Raw genomic sequence first — 13,632 nt, 5'->3', positions numbered from 1 at the left:
TCCCAACTCTCAGAAGCAGATTTTGTGGAGGTGAAAATTGACACACACACCTTCAATCAGTGGAATGATTTTTCACTCAGGGAAAATCTGTATTGAACCCACAACATTCTAGCAAAATTTTTGATAAAGAAACATCCTTATAGGTGTAACTCAGAGGTTTTCAACATCTTTGAGTCCACAGCTCCCTAGACCAACTACATCAGGGGTCAACAACCTTTTTCAGCCACGATGCTTCCTTTCCTCTCCCCTCTCCTTGGGAGTTCTCCAGGCATCCGCTGCTGCTGCTGCCCCTGATCTCTGAGCTTCTTCCCCTGCCCCGGAGAGAAGTGCCTCCTCACACTGCCCCCCAGGGGCATGGGAAGAAGATGCCCCCAGCCTCAGTGGACCAACCGAGAATGGCCAAAGGTGAATGTGAGGCCAGCATGGCGGAAAGACTCCCCCTTCAGCACACAGCAAGCACGAGAAAGGCCAGTTCAGCGCCTGCCTGCCTGGCCTCCCACTTGTCTGTCCATTCCCAACAGTAAGGGGTGGTGGACTGGCTGGCTGAGCTCCCTCACTGGCCAGCCCCAGAGGCACCATTCATCTGGGGAGTGCATAGGCAGGGCTGCTGCACCAAACAGCTAAGGAAGCCTTTGGGAGGCAGACATGAGAGGGCATCCAAGGAGGGAGGGAAGGAATGAAAGAGGGACAGTCCAGCGTTGCCCGTGGCACCCCTGACCATCATTCAAGGCACCCCAGGGTGCCAAGGCACACTGGTTGAAAACCACTGATCTAACTCAGCACAAAAAAGATAAATGAATTTTATAATGCTGTGTAAAGTCTGCAGTCCCAATAAAACTTATTTGGAGTTAGTTTCCTGAAATGAAATGAAAGTATACAGTATATGGTTAGGACAGTGGGTTGTGTGGGGTTTTTTAAGAATAGCCTTACCGAAAACTTAACAGAGAATATATCATTCCTTAGAATGTGGGTTTATTGACAATACATTAATACAATTATTTCCTTTTATCTTTGTTAAGTTGTATGTTAACTTAAAGTGTTTCTTACAATCTATTTTATTCTGTGAACCGCCTTGAGACCCCCAGGCATAGGGTGGTATATAAATTCAATAAACAACAACAGCAACAACCAGTGGTGGAGCTTCATGCTCTGGGACTGGGGCGGGAAGCAGGCGGGGGCGGAGCTGGCACGCATTCTGGGGGCGGGATGCACCGAAATGGAACCCTATCGGGATCCCGCTGCCCAGGGTGCACCGCCCCCTACGCCTCACTCTTCCTACACCAGTGGCAACAACAACAACATATCAGAAAGATTTATAAGTATTATTTCCTCTCACAAGAGCTCATTTTATTTCTTACATAAATTATAGACTGCAAATCACTTGCAATTCTCTCTCTCACAAACACTATTCACACTTCCTATTTACTCAAACATACACCATGGATGCACTCCATTAACATACTTTCATATGTAATTAAAAGTTGATTGCTGCTGTGATGTATTAAGCCACCTTCTTAGCATCAACAGTTCAGTCCTGTAGACACATGCACACACTGACTTTACCTGTTAAGCAAGAAAAATGTTCATATGTGCTCATGAAGAGTGAGCCAATAGAATGGGAGGATCTAAGATGCTGGACTATTGCTTGAAGGCAGGAATGGAGTGGAGGCAGTATTATTATTATTTATTCAGTATCTATCCTGTCCTTCATCCAAAGATCACAGGGCGGTTTACAATATAAAAACAGTAATGGAATGGTGGATATTTCTAACCAGGCCTGTTCCAGATGGGTTTTACTCTCTCTAAAGAAACTTGCATAATCTGGGGAAACTCTTTGATTCGGCATTGCAATTTGAGGCCCAGATGGTTTCAGTTGTGTGGAGTACTTTTGCTCACTTCCAGCTGGTTCATCAACTATGGCCATTCCTGGATGAAGATGGCCTGGCCACAGTGACGTGTGCTTTGGTACCTTCCTGACTGGATAAATGTGCTCTATGTGGATCTTCCCTTGAAGAGGCTATAGTTTGTGCTGAATATGACACTGAAAAATTGACTGTTAATGGACAAAGTTAGCTGGAATCATATACTCAGTAGCAGTCAGCACAGCTATCCTGCTTACCTGGCTTTCCAACACTGAACATTGCTGCCAGTTACCAAGAAGGACAGGGGTACGGTGGAGGGGAGCTTAGTGTGGGGGCAGCGGTGGGAGTGCTGGGTTGGCTCTGCTGCTGCATCTGTACTGTTTCAAGCTCCTCTCCTGTCATAGTAACCAGTAACACTGTTTGGTGTTGGGAAGCCCAATGAGCAATGCCACATCACCCATGACAACACACCAACTGCTACTGCATACAGCACTGATTCTGAAAAATTAAGTTCAGCTTTCTACATGCTTCTGGGTGGAATGCAAGGAAAAGGCTAGTGTCCCCATGACTCCCCGTGTCCTTGTAAACTTAACACTGAAGAAGATTGCCTGAAGAGGGCCATCATACTTTCATTTAAAAAATTGTAAAAGCTGAAGTAAATATTTGAGTTATAGTCTAGTTGGATAACTGTAGTGTAGGTTTCTGTTTCTATTCTGAAGACTTGATGAGAATGCAAACTCAAGTGGTTAAGAAAAAGATCTGTATCTTCTTAAAAGACTGACCCATACCCTTGACAGATGTTGAAGCTATGCTCCATTCTCTTAAAATGGAACAAGGGGAAACAACATCTACTTATAAATGATTTATAGTTCCCATAATACAACGCCTACAGTTATAAGTCATAGTCTCCACTGGAAAATATGCTAACAGATATGTCAGGGCAGGAAAAGCAATGTAAATCAAGGGAAGGTGCTAGTGAATTATTAATTTGAATATCATGGAAAATGACACTAACACCCTACTGCTAAGCATATTTATCTGCAAGTATATTCTGTTTATTTCAATTGAATTTATTCAAAGAAAGGCTATAGTCTTGCAGCCCAATGCTTCCTCAGATATTAGCGGTTTTGATTTTAATGTATATGTACAACGACAAGTTTTTCTGTCCAAGTAAATCTGTATTTCTGTGCATATTTACTTAGATGTTTGTCCCACTTTGTTCAAGGCGTAAATCTAAAATTAAAGCATGCATACAATTTTGGCTTTACAGAACAATCCTATTGCATATTTACCCAGAAGAAAGAATCATTGTATTAATGAATCTTAATTTGGATAAATTGTATTTAGGATTGAAGCTCAATATATTAAATTAAGGTTTCAGCCCTAAACACACATAAAATCAATTACAGAGTTGGCAGGGACCTCGGAGGTCATCATGTCCAATACTTCTGCTCAGTACAAGATCTGCAATGCATAATGCAACTTCATCTCCCTAATAAACAGCCATTAAGCTTCTGTTTAAATACTGGTAGCTTCAGCAAAGGAAAGAACACCACCTTCTCAGATGTACAGGTGAAACTCGAAAAATTAGAATATCGTGGAAAGGTTCATTTCTTTCAGTAATTCAATTTAAAAGGTGAAACTAATATATGAGATAGACTCATGACATGCAAAGCGAGATATGTCAAGCCTTTATTTGTTATAATTGTGATGATTATGGCGTACAGCTGATGAGAACCCCAAATCAACCATTTCAGCTTTGGTGTATTCATCAGCTGTACGTCATAATCATCACAATTATAACAAACAAAGGCTTGACATATCTCGCTTTGCATGTCATGAGTCTATCTCATATATTAAACTCCAGTAGCTAATGAAAACAATTGCTTACATAAATGGACTTTTCCATGATATTCTAATTTTTCGAGTTTTACCTGTATGTTTCACTGTCAAACAAAACTTACAGCTCTTACTGGTAGGATGTTTCTCCTCATGTTTACCCAAAATATTCTCCACTGAAATTTCCACCTCTGTTGCCCTCTGGAGAAAGAGAGAATAAGTCTGTTCTATCTTCTGCATGACAGCCCTTTAGACATTTGAAAACTGTTATGTCTGCCTCTCTCATCCTTTTATTTTTTATTTTATACCTTCATACAATACTTTTCTGTTGAATTTAATTTGTTTGTTTTAGCCAATGTCCCAGCTATTTAAAAACCATCCAACTCTACAATTCTATGATTTTGAATTTTGATATATTATATGGTGTTAGATATTCCTCCCAATTTTGGTTCATCTGCAGATCTGATAAGCATCCCCTTTACACTCCGATCCAAGTCATTTATAAAAACAATAAAAAGCAATTGGCCTAGGGTACCTCTGTGGCTCTCTGTTCAATGCTACGATGCAGAGCCATTAATGAACAATTGTTGAGTATGATGGTTCAAGCAGCTCCACTTAACACTTTTATAATCCACCCCACATTTTATGATATTGTCAGTGAACTTGATTCTGTGTAAACAGACAAGCAGTGGCTCACAATGCATTATATTTAAGTAAACCAACCTATCATAGTCAGATAATACAGTGGTGCCCTGCTAGACGAAAATAATTCGTTCTACGAGTGTCTTCGTAGAGCGAATTTTTCATCTAGCGAAGCGGCAATGCAGAGCGGAGGTTTTCGTGACGAAAAATTTTTTTTTCCCCGTCTTGCGAGGCAGCCCCATTGACATTTTCGTCTTGCGGGGCAGCCTTCCGCTAGCGCATGCCGTTCGTCTAGCGAGTTTTTCGTCTAGCAGGGCACCACTGCATATGAAAATCAATTAGTAACAGTATACCATGTAGAGGCAGAGCAACTGAATTTATTTTAATTTCTGAATAGACACAGATGCCCTGCTTTCTAAGTTTCTGTATAACATGCTATATTACAACTTATACAAAAAACTACTTAAATGAGTAACATGGTGAGTGTGTCATCTTCTTGAGAACATAGTGTTATTCCCACCCGTAGTTATAAATGTTTTGCCAGATTAGGTCTCAGCTAAGACTTTCACTGCATTGTTTCCTTCTACCTTAAAGCTGTATTTTTTCTGTTGCATTTACAAATAAGATGCATGTAAAATCAAAGCTAAAAATTCAAAGTACCGGTAAGTCTCACTGAATTCGGTGGTATTTATTTCTGAGCATATTTTTATAGGATTGTACTACAAGATGTTACAGGGTTCAACAGGTATTTTAAAAGCATCAGGAATGGTTAATGACTCAGTTTCTTACAGGCATCATATCGAGTGATTGAGAAACTGTTATTACCCTATGGTGGGAGAAAAGCTCAAGTTCTTGTTTAACTATTCAGCACCCTTAAAAAATACAAAATTGGAGAGTCCCCGTTCCCCCGCCAGGTATTTAGACAATCGGACCCAAATATTATATAAATCAGTCCAAATCACATAAATTAATGAGTGGCAAGTCCATTCAAAAAACCATAAAAAACCTGATTCAATGTCCAATATAAGCTTTATCAGTGCACAGGTGAAGAAAAGTCAAAGGATATTCAATTAACCCTCACCCCAGGATCAAATTACACAATATATTCTACTCCTCAGTGTCTTTAGTAGATGGGATCTAAATGAAATATAACTTTTGATTCCATAATTTTGTTTCAAATGATTGTTTAATGATGAGGGTGAAGTACTGTGTTATAATACACGCAATTATCTTACCAAGTTTTCTCATTAAGATAATTCAAGGTGTGGCAAGTCTCACATTTCTTGACACAGCTGTAAAAGTGCACTCATGCCTTTAAATAAGTGCTGAAGGCCACATATTTCAGTCTTCTTTAAAAATAATACTTTGCCCCACAGCAAGCCCCTAAGTCACTTATTCTAGTGATTATGGCACAAAGAAGAGGTATGAACAACGTATATAAAACTAAGATCCAGTTCCTGTTCCTGTTCAAGAGGCTGCAGGGTGGCCTCTCGAAATACAGTTGGACATAGCTCTAAGAGGTAATGAATTGCCCCCCCCATACTTTGTGTTTCTTTTTGGAATAGTTAAACCTGCCATAACTGCAGAGGGAGCCACTTCACATAACATGGGTATGCCCTGCACGTCTATGAACTGGGCCCAGTGTTTGAGATATAAAAGGGGGAGCCAAATGGCACCTTAAACCTAGGTTTCAGCTGCCATAACACAGGGATGGCCAACTCCCACGAGACTGGGATCTACTTTCAGAATTAAAATCTGGCAGTGATCTACCCCCGTTTTGGGGGGGTTCGGCTCAAACATGCCTTCATCGATGGTTAGTGTGACATCTGCGTCACCATTTCGGTAACCAACTGTTCAATATCAGGAAAGTACTGTGTCAGGGCCAGCTTCAGGGAATCCTTAAGGTGCTCATCTGTCACGTTTGAACATTGCTTACTCTTCAGCATTTTTAAATATGAAAATGCAGATTCACACAAATAAGTACAACCAAAACATGAGTATAAAATTTCACTGCATCTTCTCAAATTTAGAAATTTTTGTCTAGGCACAAACTTCCAAAATCATTCTTCTTCTGCATGGACCCTCAGAAAAATGTCAAAATGTCGTTTTTCAGAGTTAATATCTCATTTTCAAGAGATGATTTGTACTGATAATGACTGCAATTTTTTAAATGTCCAAATCAGATTTGAATGGAAATGACATGTACTCTACAATTAATTCAATTTTTTGTAAGTCGCCAAATCTTTTTTCTAACTCCAGAATAACAGAAACAAATTTGGGCCACATACTTCTCTGTTTGAAAAACAAAGTCAGGATTTTTCCCCCAGATGGTCCTACATATTAGGAAAGTGATCAAAAATGATCAGGGGGGGGGGGGGGAAATACATTGCGCCGCCAACTCCCAAAAGGGAGGAATTCTGCTGCTGCGGAGCCCGAGAGAGACCCTCACCAGTTCATCTGGCTTGCAGGCTGCTGCTTTCTGAGGAGGCGCTGGGGGGAACTTCCAAGAATGGTCATTGTGTAAATAAGAAGCATTGCTAGTGATGCATTTTAAATAAAAGCACATTCTACTCCTGTAAAAACACCAGGCAGGCCCCACAAATAACCCAGAGATGAATTTTAAATAAAAGGACACATTCTACTCATGTAAAAACATGCTGGTTCCCGGACTGTCTGTGGGCCGCATTTAGAAGGCGATTGGGCTGCATCCGGCCCCGGGCCTTAGTTTGGGGACCCCTGGTCTAGGGACATTTTTTTACACGATTACAAAACAAATGAAGACAAGATGGGTGATTTAGCTGAAAATGGAAAAATGTTGTGTACAAAAGACAAGTTTTTAAAACCAAAATAGCAATCAAGCGGAAAAGCAGCCTATAAGAGACGTAGCTGCAGTTTCATTCTAGCAAAAGTAAAAACCAAACCTCTTTTACTCACAAAAAGCGACTGGCGACCAGTTAATTTCAAATGCAGTCTGAGCCTATGATTCCACAGCACAGTTCCCTCTAAATGACTCAAGCAAGTAAACCAAGAAAAAATTCACAGCCACTGAGCTGGAGACAAATTTGTTCCTGTTCTTGAAAAGGCATTGATTTATCAACTATAGCTTAGGAACCATACAGTTATGCTCAACATAACAGCGATACTCAGTTCAATCCCTAGCTAAGAGACTTTCAATAGCAGTACAAGGACAGTCTGAAACTAGAAAACCTCTGCCAGTCAAGATGGATTGCTACTAGGTTAGAAAGTCCAGTAGTGTCACTCAGTATTAACGTCCAAACCGCATGCTACAGTTAAGTACTGTACTGTACTCTGTAACCTTCCCCACATTGCAATTCCTCTCTTAGTCATCATCATTCACTGGAACACTCACAGACTAAGAAGAATGAAGGGTTGGGGGAGGATCCCCTCCCCACCCCGACAGCTGTTTATTTCCTCTGACTATCACTCTCAAGCTGCTTTCGCTTGGACCTTCCCTGCCACTGCATTGGATGGAAGAAAAGGCAGCTTGAGGGAGACAATTATGAGAAGACAAATAGCAGGCAGTGAGAGGGTCATGTGGCCCTTCCTCACTTGGTCTTCCTCTACTTCTGAGGGTAGCCTCTAGAGGTTGTTTTCATTTTTTTAATGAAACAAAAAACCACGACTGAGAGAAATTTATATGGAACCCTAGGTAACATTTAGCCCAGGTAACATTTATTACAATAAGCACAATGGAAGTCTTCCCCCCAAAGAAAATGTTAGAACACATAGACAATGAATGCCATTTAATTTTTTTAAAAAATATATTCCATAGCAAGAGTTATAATTTTTCCCAAGTAAGGAAAAGTTTAACAGTGAGTGAGACAAAGGGTGGCAATACACAGCTTTATAATGGAAGCTAACAAGAAGAAAATATTCTATACCGACTTCAATCACATAAATACTAAGGAGACTTTTGCAGTGGTAGAACATATTGGAGTTCCTGTGAGATAGTCAAAATATTATACTGACATGGAATCCATGCATTAGGATACAGATTTAGCAATTATAATACATGTTTATCAAGGGATTTAATGAACATCTTATTGCAACAAGCAATGTAATTTAAAATATGAAACTACTTACAGACTAACTTTTGTTGTGACAGTTCTGGAAACACCAAAGCATGGATTTCTCTCCTTTGCACCATCCAAACTAGAGGTAGTTTGCTTTCCATTTGTAGTTCCCAACTCGCCATTTCTTTGCTTGTCAGCATGCAGCAAAGCACTGCCATCAGAATTGTTGACAATATCTGGTACCTTAGACTCTGTTCTTCTTTCAGAATGTGGCAAGGTGCTATTGTCTGTGATGCCTATAGAAGAAATTTTAGAAGTCTCTACAGTGCTTTCACCAGAAGACAGCTTCTCTGCTGAAATACATTTTGATATCGGACTACTATCTGTTGCACCTTCAATCTGTCGTTTGGTGGATGAATCTTTCCCATGACTCTTTAAGCCTGTGGGTGAAAGAGGACTTGTGTCAGGTTGATTCTTTTTTAAGGATTTCCTCCTGTATGGGGATGAAGTAGGGGTCTGCTGCTTGCTTTTTTCTAACTCTGTCTTAGTAAGTCCCTTGTGATTACTTCCAGTCCTTGTGTCATGGTTAGTTGTGGGAGAATTCATCTGTTGAGAAGTCTTAGCTTTTCTTTCAGGTGTGGTTATTTTTTCTGAAACCAAATCTGAAGCAATACCATCAAAAACAGGTTCTTCTTTTGCAGTATTCTCAGTTACATTTCTATCCCCATTTGGCATATCACTGGAGGACTGAGATTTTCTCCTCTTTCCAGATCTCCTTACTGCAGATTTTTTATCCATTGTGTATGTGTTACTACAGTCGTCTAATACAACAGTTACTGGTTCATTGGAATATGGTTGTTCAGCTCTACGAAGAAAAATATCCAATGTCAGCACTCTAGAAGTATGGGCACGTTCACTGGATTCCAAAATAGATGGCACCTCTGATGGTGCATATTCTGATTCTGAACATGAATGAACATCCACTAATTCCTTGTGGTTTAATATGTTATGTTCTAGGTCCTCACTGGATATATTAGTTAAACTTCTAAAGAAATCTGGAGTTGTAGTATTTTTTGTGTCGGTGACTAGATCATTCTCTGCTTCCAGTGTCTGAAGTGTAAGATTGCTATCAAATAATGTATTTTTTATTGTCTCACTACTGCTGCGCCAATCAGATGACCATTCACTGTCCGAATTAATTCCTTTAGTGTTCCATTCTGAAACAATATCATTATACAATGGTGTCAGATCCCTATTGTAGAGATATTCTTCTGTGTCTTTAACAGTACTCTGTATCCTTTCCTGGTCCTGATTGCAAACCTGGTCAATAAGAGATTCCTCACTTTTAGACAGGTCTTTAAAGTCTTCAATATCTATTGATGCCAGTGGAGCTATACCCTTGTGAGGTGATTCTGAGCTTAAACTTTTAATACTTGGTCTTAAAGAAGCTTCTAATATGTTTTTGGGATTTTTTTTTCTCCCTGTAGTAAAAAAATTGCCAAACTTTCCCAAAACTGGCTTCTTTTTGTTTTCTTCCTTATAAGACTCTGCAGAGCATGTTTTGGACTGAAAAAGAAGAACAAGAAAAGGAAAAAAAGTTAGACTAAATGTTTCTTTCAAGACAAATAATTCATTACTAAACATTTATATGTTGAAAAAAATTAAAAAAACCTGAATTGTTCACTGAACCATAGAATTTTCTATGAAAAGGGTATCTTTACACATAACATAATCATCATTTTTAGTTAAATATAACGATTCACATTAGCACAATTATGACATTAAGACTTATAATGCAAACATTCACAAACTTCCTCGTATAGTCAAATGAATGAAGCATATAAATACTTACAATAATTGCTTACATTTTATGTATGTACCTGCCTTAAGCAGGAATGTGTCTTTCATACTGCAGTAAAGGTAAATCAGAGGGCATCTTTAGCAGTAAACTTCTACAGTAGTTTTGCTAAAAAAATTATGAAGGTTAAAAGTTGTATAAATATTCCTTTTATCAGCCACAGTTTGTGTCACCTTAAAATCTGTGGCATGGATAAAAACAAGCATTTTTTTTTAGTATTCAAGACAAAAATAAAACAAATTCTAGATTGCAATGCATTTAGCCTGAACTATAAGCATTGTTAGGAGATAAGTTTAGCTTTCTTTTAAACAAAACTATTTCCCCCATCCTTTCAGCGTACATCGATAATCCTGTGCTATTTGGCAACAATCCAATATTGTGTTGCGAAAGGATGGAAGCGTTAAAACTCTACAGCCCAACAAGACGCCATGCGGCCAACTTCTTAGAGAGAACGAGGGTCCATCTCCAGTTCTTTCCGCGTGCTCACCTAAAAAAAGCATCTGGATGGCACGAGGGTAGCGGGGCCCTGGGCTCGCAATTGAGGTCCCTGCCAAACAACGGCCGGCTTCAAGGGCTGCCGTGATTGAGCGAAAGCGGACTTCGGCCCCAGGTGCGCGGTTTCCAACCAGCTAGCTCTTGCTCCCTCCAGGTCTACGGCTAGGGCATCCTTGCCGCCTGAGAAGCAAGGAAGCGTTTGTCGTTTCCCCCACCCCACCCCCCGGCAAGACTGGGGAGATAAGGCTCCTCTCTGGCCCGCAGGAATTTCGCGGCGAGGTCCATTTCCCGCCCTTCTCGGCCCATCGATAAATCGCGCTGGGTCTGCTTTGTACTCACTAGCCAATGACCGCTCGCTCGCGCTCCTCCTTCGGCAGCTTCAGTCCGGAGCTCGCCGGCCACCTCAGAGCAGCTTCCCGTTTAGTCGGCGCGGGTAGCTCTCGAGAGGAGAGCGCCAAAGCCGGCTCCTGCGGAGGCGCCAACTGTCTGAATGCCAGAGCCTGCCTGCCTGCCACGCCCGCCCGAACGGTGTCCGCCTCCGCCTGCAGCGCCAACAGCAGCTGCTCTCTCCCTGGCACGGGCGCCTCAGGTAGGGCGGCGGAGTTCCGGTCACCGCCCATAGGGTCCGCGCTGAGGACGCTGAAGACGGCACACGGAAGGAGGAGCCACGTGGGACCTCGGCGCCCGGGAAAGGAAGGGCGTCAAAAAGAGAGGTTTCCCTCGTGTCTCCTTCATCCAGGTCAGGCCTACAGCGGGTAGAGGAATCTGGGACGTGTATCAGAGCGCAGGTCTCATGAGCCACCACCAAGTAACAGCGGCAGCAGGACAGAGAAGCTCCCAAGTCAAAGGACGCGGCTTCCAGGCACATCTGAGCCCCAGCATCTTTTGGGAGATAAAGAGAACCCACACGCCCTCAGAAATCAACCTAAGTGTAGTGGAAGACATTTTATCCCCTGGTAACTCAGCCCCGAAAAACCTGTTTCCAGCGCATCTCGTGTAATAAGAGAGTGCGTGTCTCCTTTTAAAAATTAACCACTGGCAGCAGGAGGAAGGGTGCGCCATCATTTCATGAGGGCCTCCAGCCTAAGTAAAGGCAGAGGAAAGCGTAAAGGCAGAGAAAGCAGATTGCTCAGAGGTGCCAAGGAAACAGGCAGAATTTTCTAGAGGTGAAAAGGGAAGGATGCCAACAAACACAACAAATGCCCATGAAATGCGAAGATATTTCCACTGTGCTGATTGCCCTGCACAAGTCTGAGCAATCTGAAGTGCTTTTCTGCCCAGCCTATTTCCATCTATTCAGGACAAAAAGCTGCCTCAAGCAAAACCGACAAACTTTGATGTGAAAAGCCAAGAGCTCTTGTTGGATTTAAAACAAACAAACAAAAAATCAGTGCCAACATGCCATGTCTGAAGTTGCCTTATTTATAAAGCAAGACTCAAAGCACCAATTTCAAATGAAGTCTGGTATGAATGCTATGTTCTAATTGAACAAACGTTTCCACTTCCCCTCACTCCGTCCCCAAAATTACTTACTTTACTGTTTCATTTATACACAGGGGAAGACAGAAGAGCCACTAGCAAATAAATTATTTGTACATATGCATTAAATGTATATACCAGAAAGCTTTTAGGTTCATTTGTCTAAAATGCAAAATGAGCATTGCAAAACAAACTCAACAGCACAGGAAGGCAGTGTTCTTATACCTGCTGGATTGCTTTTGAAACAAAATGCAAGTTCTGCTGGCTTAATTGATCACAATGTCAGTCAATGGTCATTGCTATTCAGTAACTAAGATACAGGTAGGAGATGTAAATTCAGAAAGGTGGAGCCACTCCCACTAAATCAAAATAAGTGGGAAGCTCTACCAAGGGTACTTTTTTCAAAAGTCTAGATTAAACAGCATGCCTCCTAACTGGTTAAAATAATTAGACAACCCCCACACAATCAGCTCAGAGAAAAGGAAGCTAAAACCCAACCTTGCCTTTGTATTTTCCGGTGTATAAGACAACTGGGCGTATAAGACGACCCCCAACTTTTCCAGTTAAAATATAGAGTTTGAGATATAGTCGACCGCAGATTCTCCACCCGGCATATAAAACGACCCCCGACTTTTGAGAAGATTTTCCTGGATTAAAAAGTAGTCTTATACGCCGGAATATACAGTAGTTGTAGGGTGGATTGTACTGTTACAGATGCTGGTTAACGGTGCCTTTAAGTCTGTTTTCATATTACACTGCATGGGTTTATACTCTAGATCAGAGCTTTCCAAACTTTTCATGTTGGTGACACACTTTTTAGACATGACACAGTAATTCAGTTTTACTAGCAAACTGGAAGTTAAACCAACCCCTTTCCAGCCCAAGGAGGAGCATTCGCATGACACTCCTACAAACTGTAGCTGACACACTAACATGTCATGACACAGTTTGGAAAGCTCTGCTCTAGATTATGTTCCCCTTGGGCTGTCCCTTCAGTAAATGAAAGCTGTGGCCATCCAGATAATGTTGGACTCAGTCTCCCATCAACACCAGCCAGCATGGCTAGCAGCCAGGAATGATGGAAGTTGTAGTATCAAGGGCCACAGGTTCACTACTCTTGCCCAGTGGGATTTCCTAAGCACTTCTTATTGACCAACAGTACAAGACAAACTTCCAGTCATAGTTCACCTAGTTCACTTCACTCTGCTTCTCTTCTCTTCTCTTTCTGTAACTTGCTATCTGCAATGAACTTTAAGCTTAAACAGAAATCTAAGTACTTTGCAAGATGGAGCTAAATTCCGTGACCTGTGTAGAGGCAGAGTAATTAGTTTGTTTATAATTCTACTGTTATAAGGAGAGGCAAGGAACTCCTTCCATTTCTCAGATTTCACTAGGCAAGGTCCATGTGCTTATTTCTGCAGCT

At 41.3% G+C, this 13,632-nt stretch overlaps 2 protein-coding genes across 2 annotated transcripts in view; one reads left to right on the top strand and one right to left on the bottom strand.

The window, feature by feature from the left end:
• Positions 1-10,654, top strand: part of RTN4IP1 (reticulon 4 interacting protein 1) — a 60,298-nt gene extending 49,644 nt beyond the window's left edge. The window contains exon 10 of the mRNA XM_033143526.1: positions 10,571-10,654. Coding sequence (XP_032999417.1) covers positions 10,571-10,639 — 69 coding nt within the window. The 3' untranslated portion in view covers positions 10,640-10,654. The remainder of the gene's footprint in view (positions 1-10,570) is intronic.
• The window catches only part of CRYBG1 (crystallin beta-gamma domain containing 1), an 89,122-nt gene that overhangs the window by 31,482 nt on the left and 44,008 nt on the right, over positions 1-13,632 (bottom strand). Inside the window, 1 exon segment of the mRNA XM_033143529.1 lies at positions 8,448-9,943. Within this exon segment, the coding sequence (XP_032999420.1) occupies positions 8,448-9,943 (1,496 nt within the window).

Source organism: Lacerta agilis, chromosome 3 (genome assembly GCF_009819535.1).
Source record: "Lacerta agilis isolate rLacAgi1 chromosome 3, rLacAgi1.pri, whole genome shotgun sequence".
NCBI classification, from domain to species: Eukaryota; Metazoa; Chordata; class Lepidosauria; order Squamata; family Lacertidae; genus Lacerta; species Lacerta agilis.
Note: the sequence above shows the minus strand (reverse complement) of the source record. Positions and strands in the feature narration are given on the sequence as shown.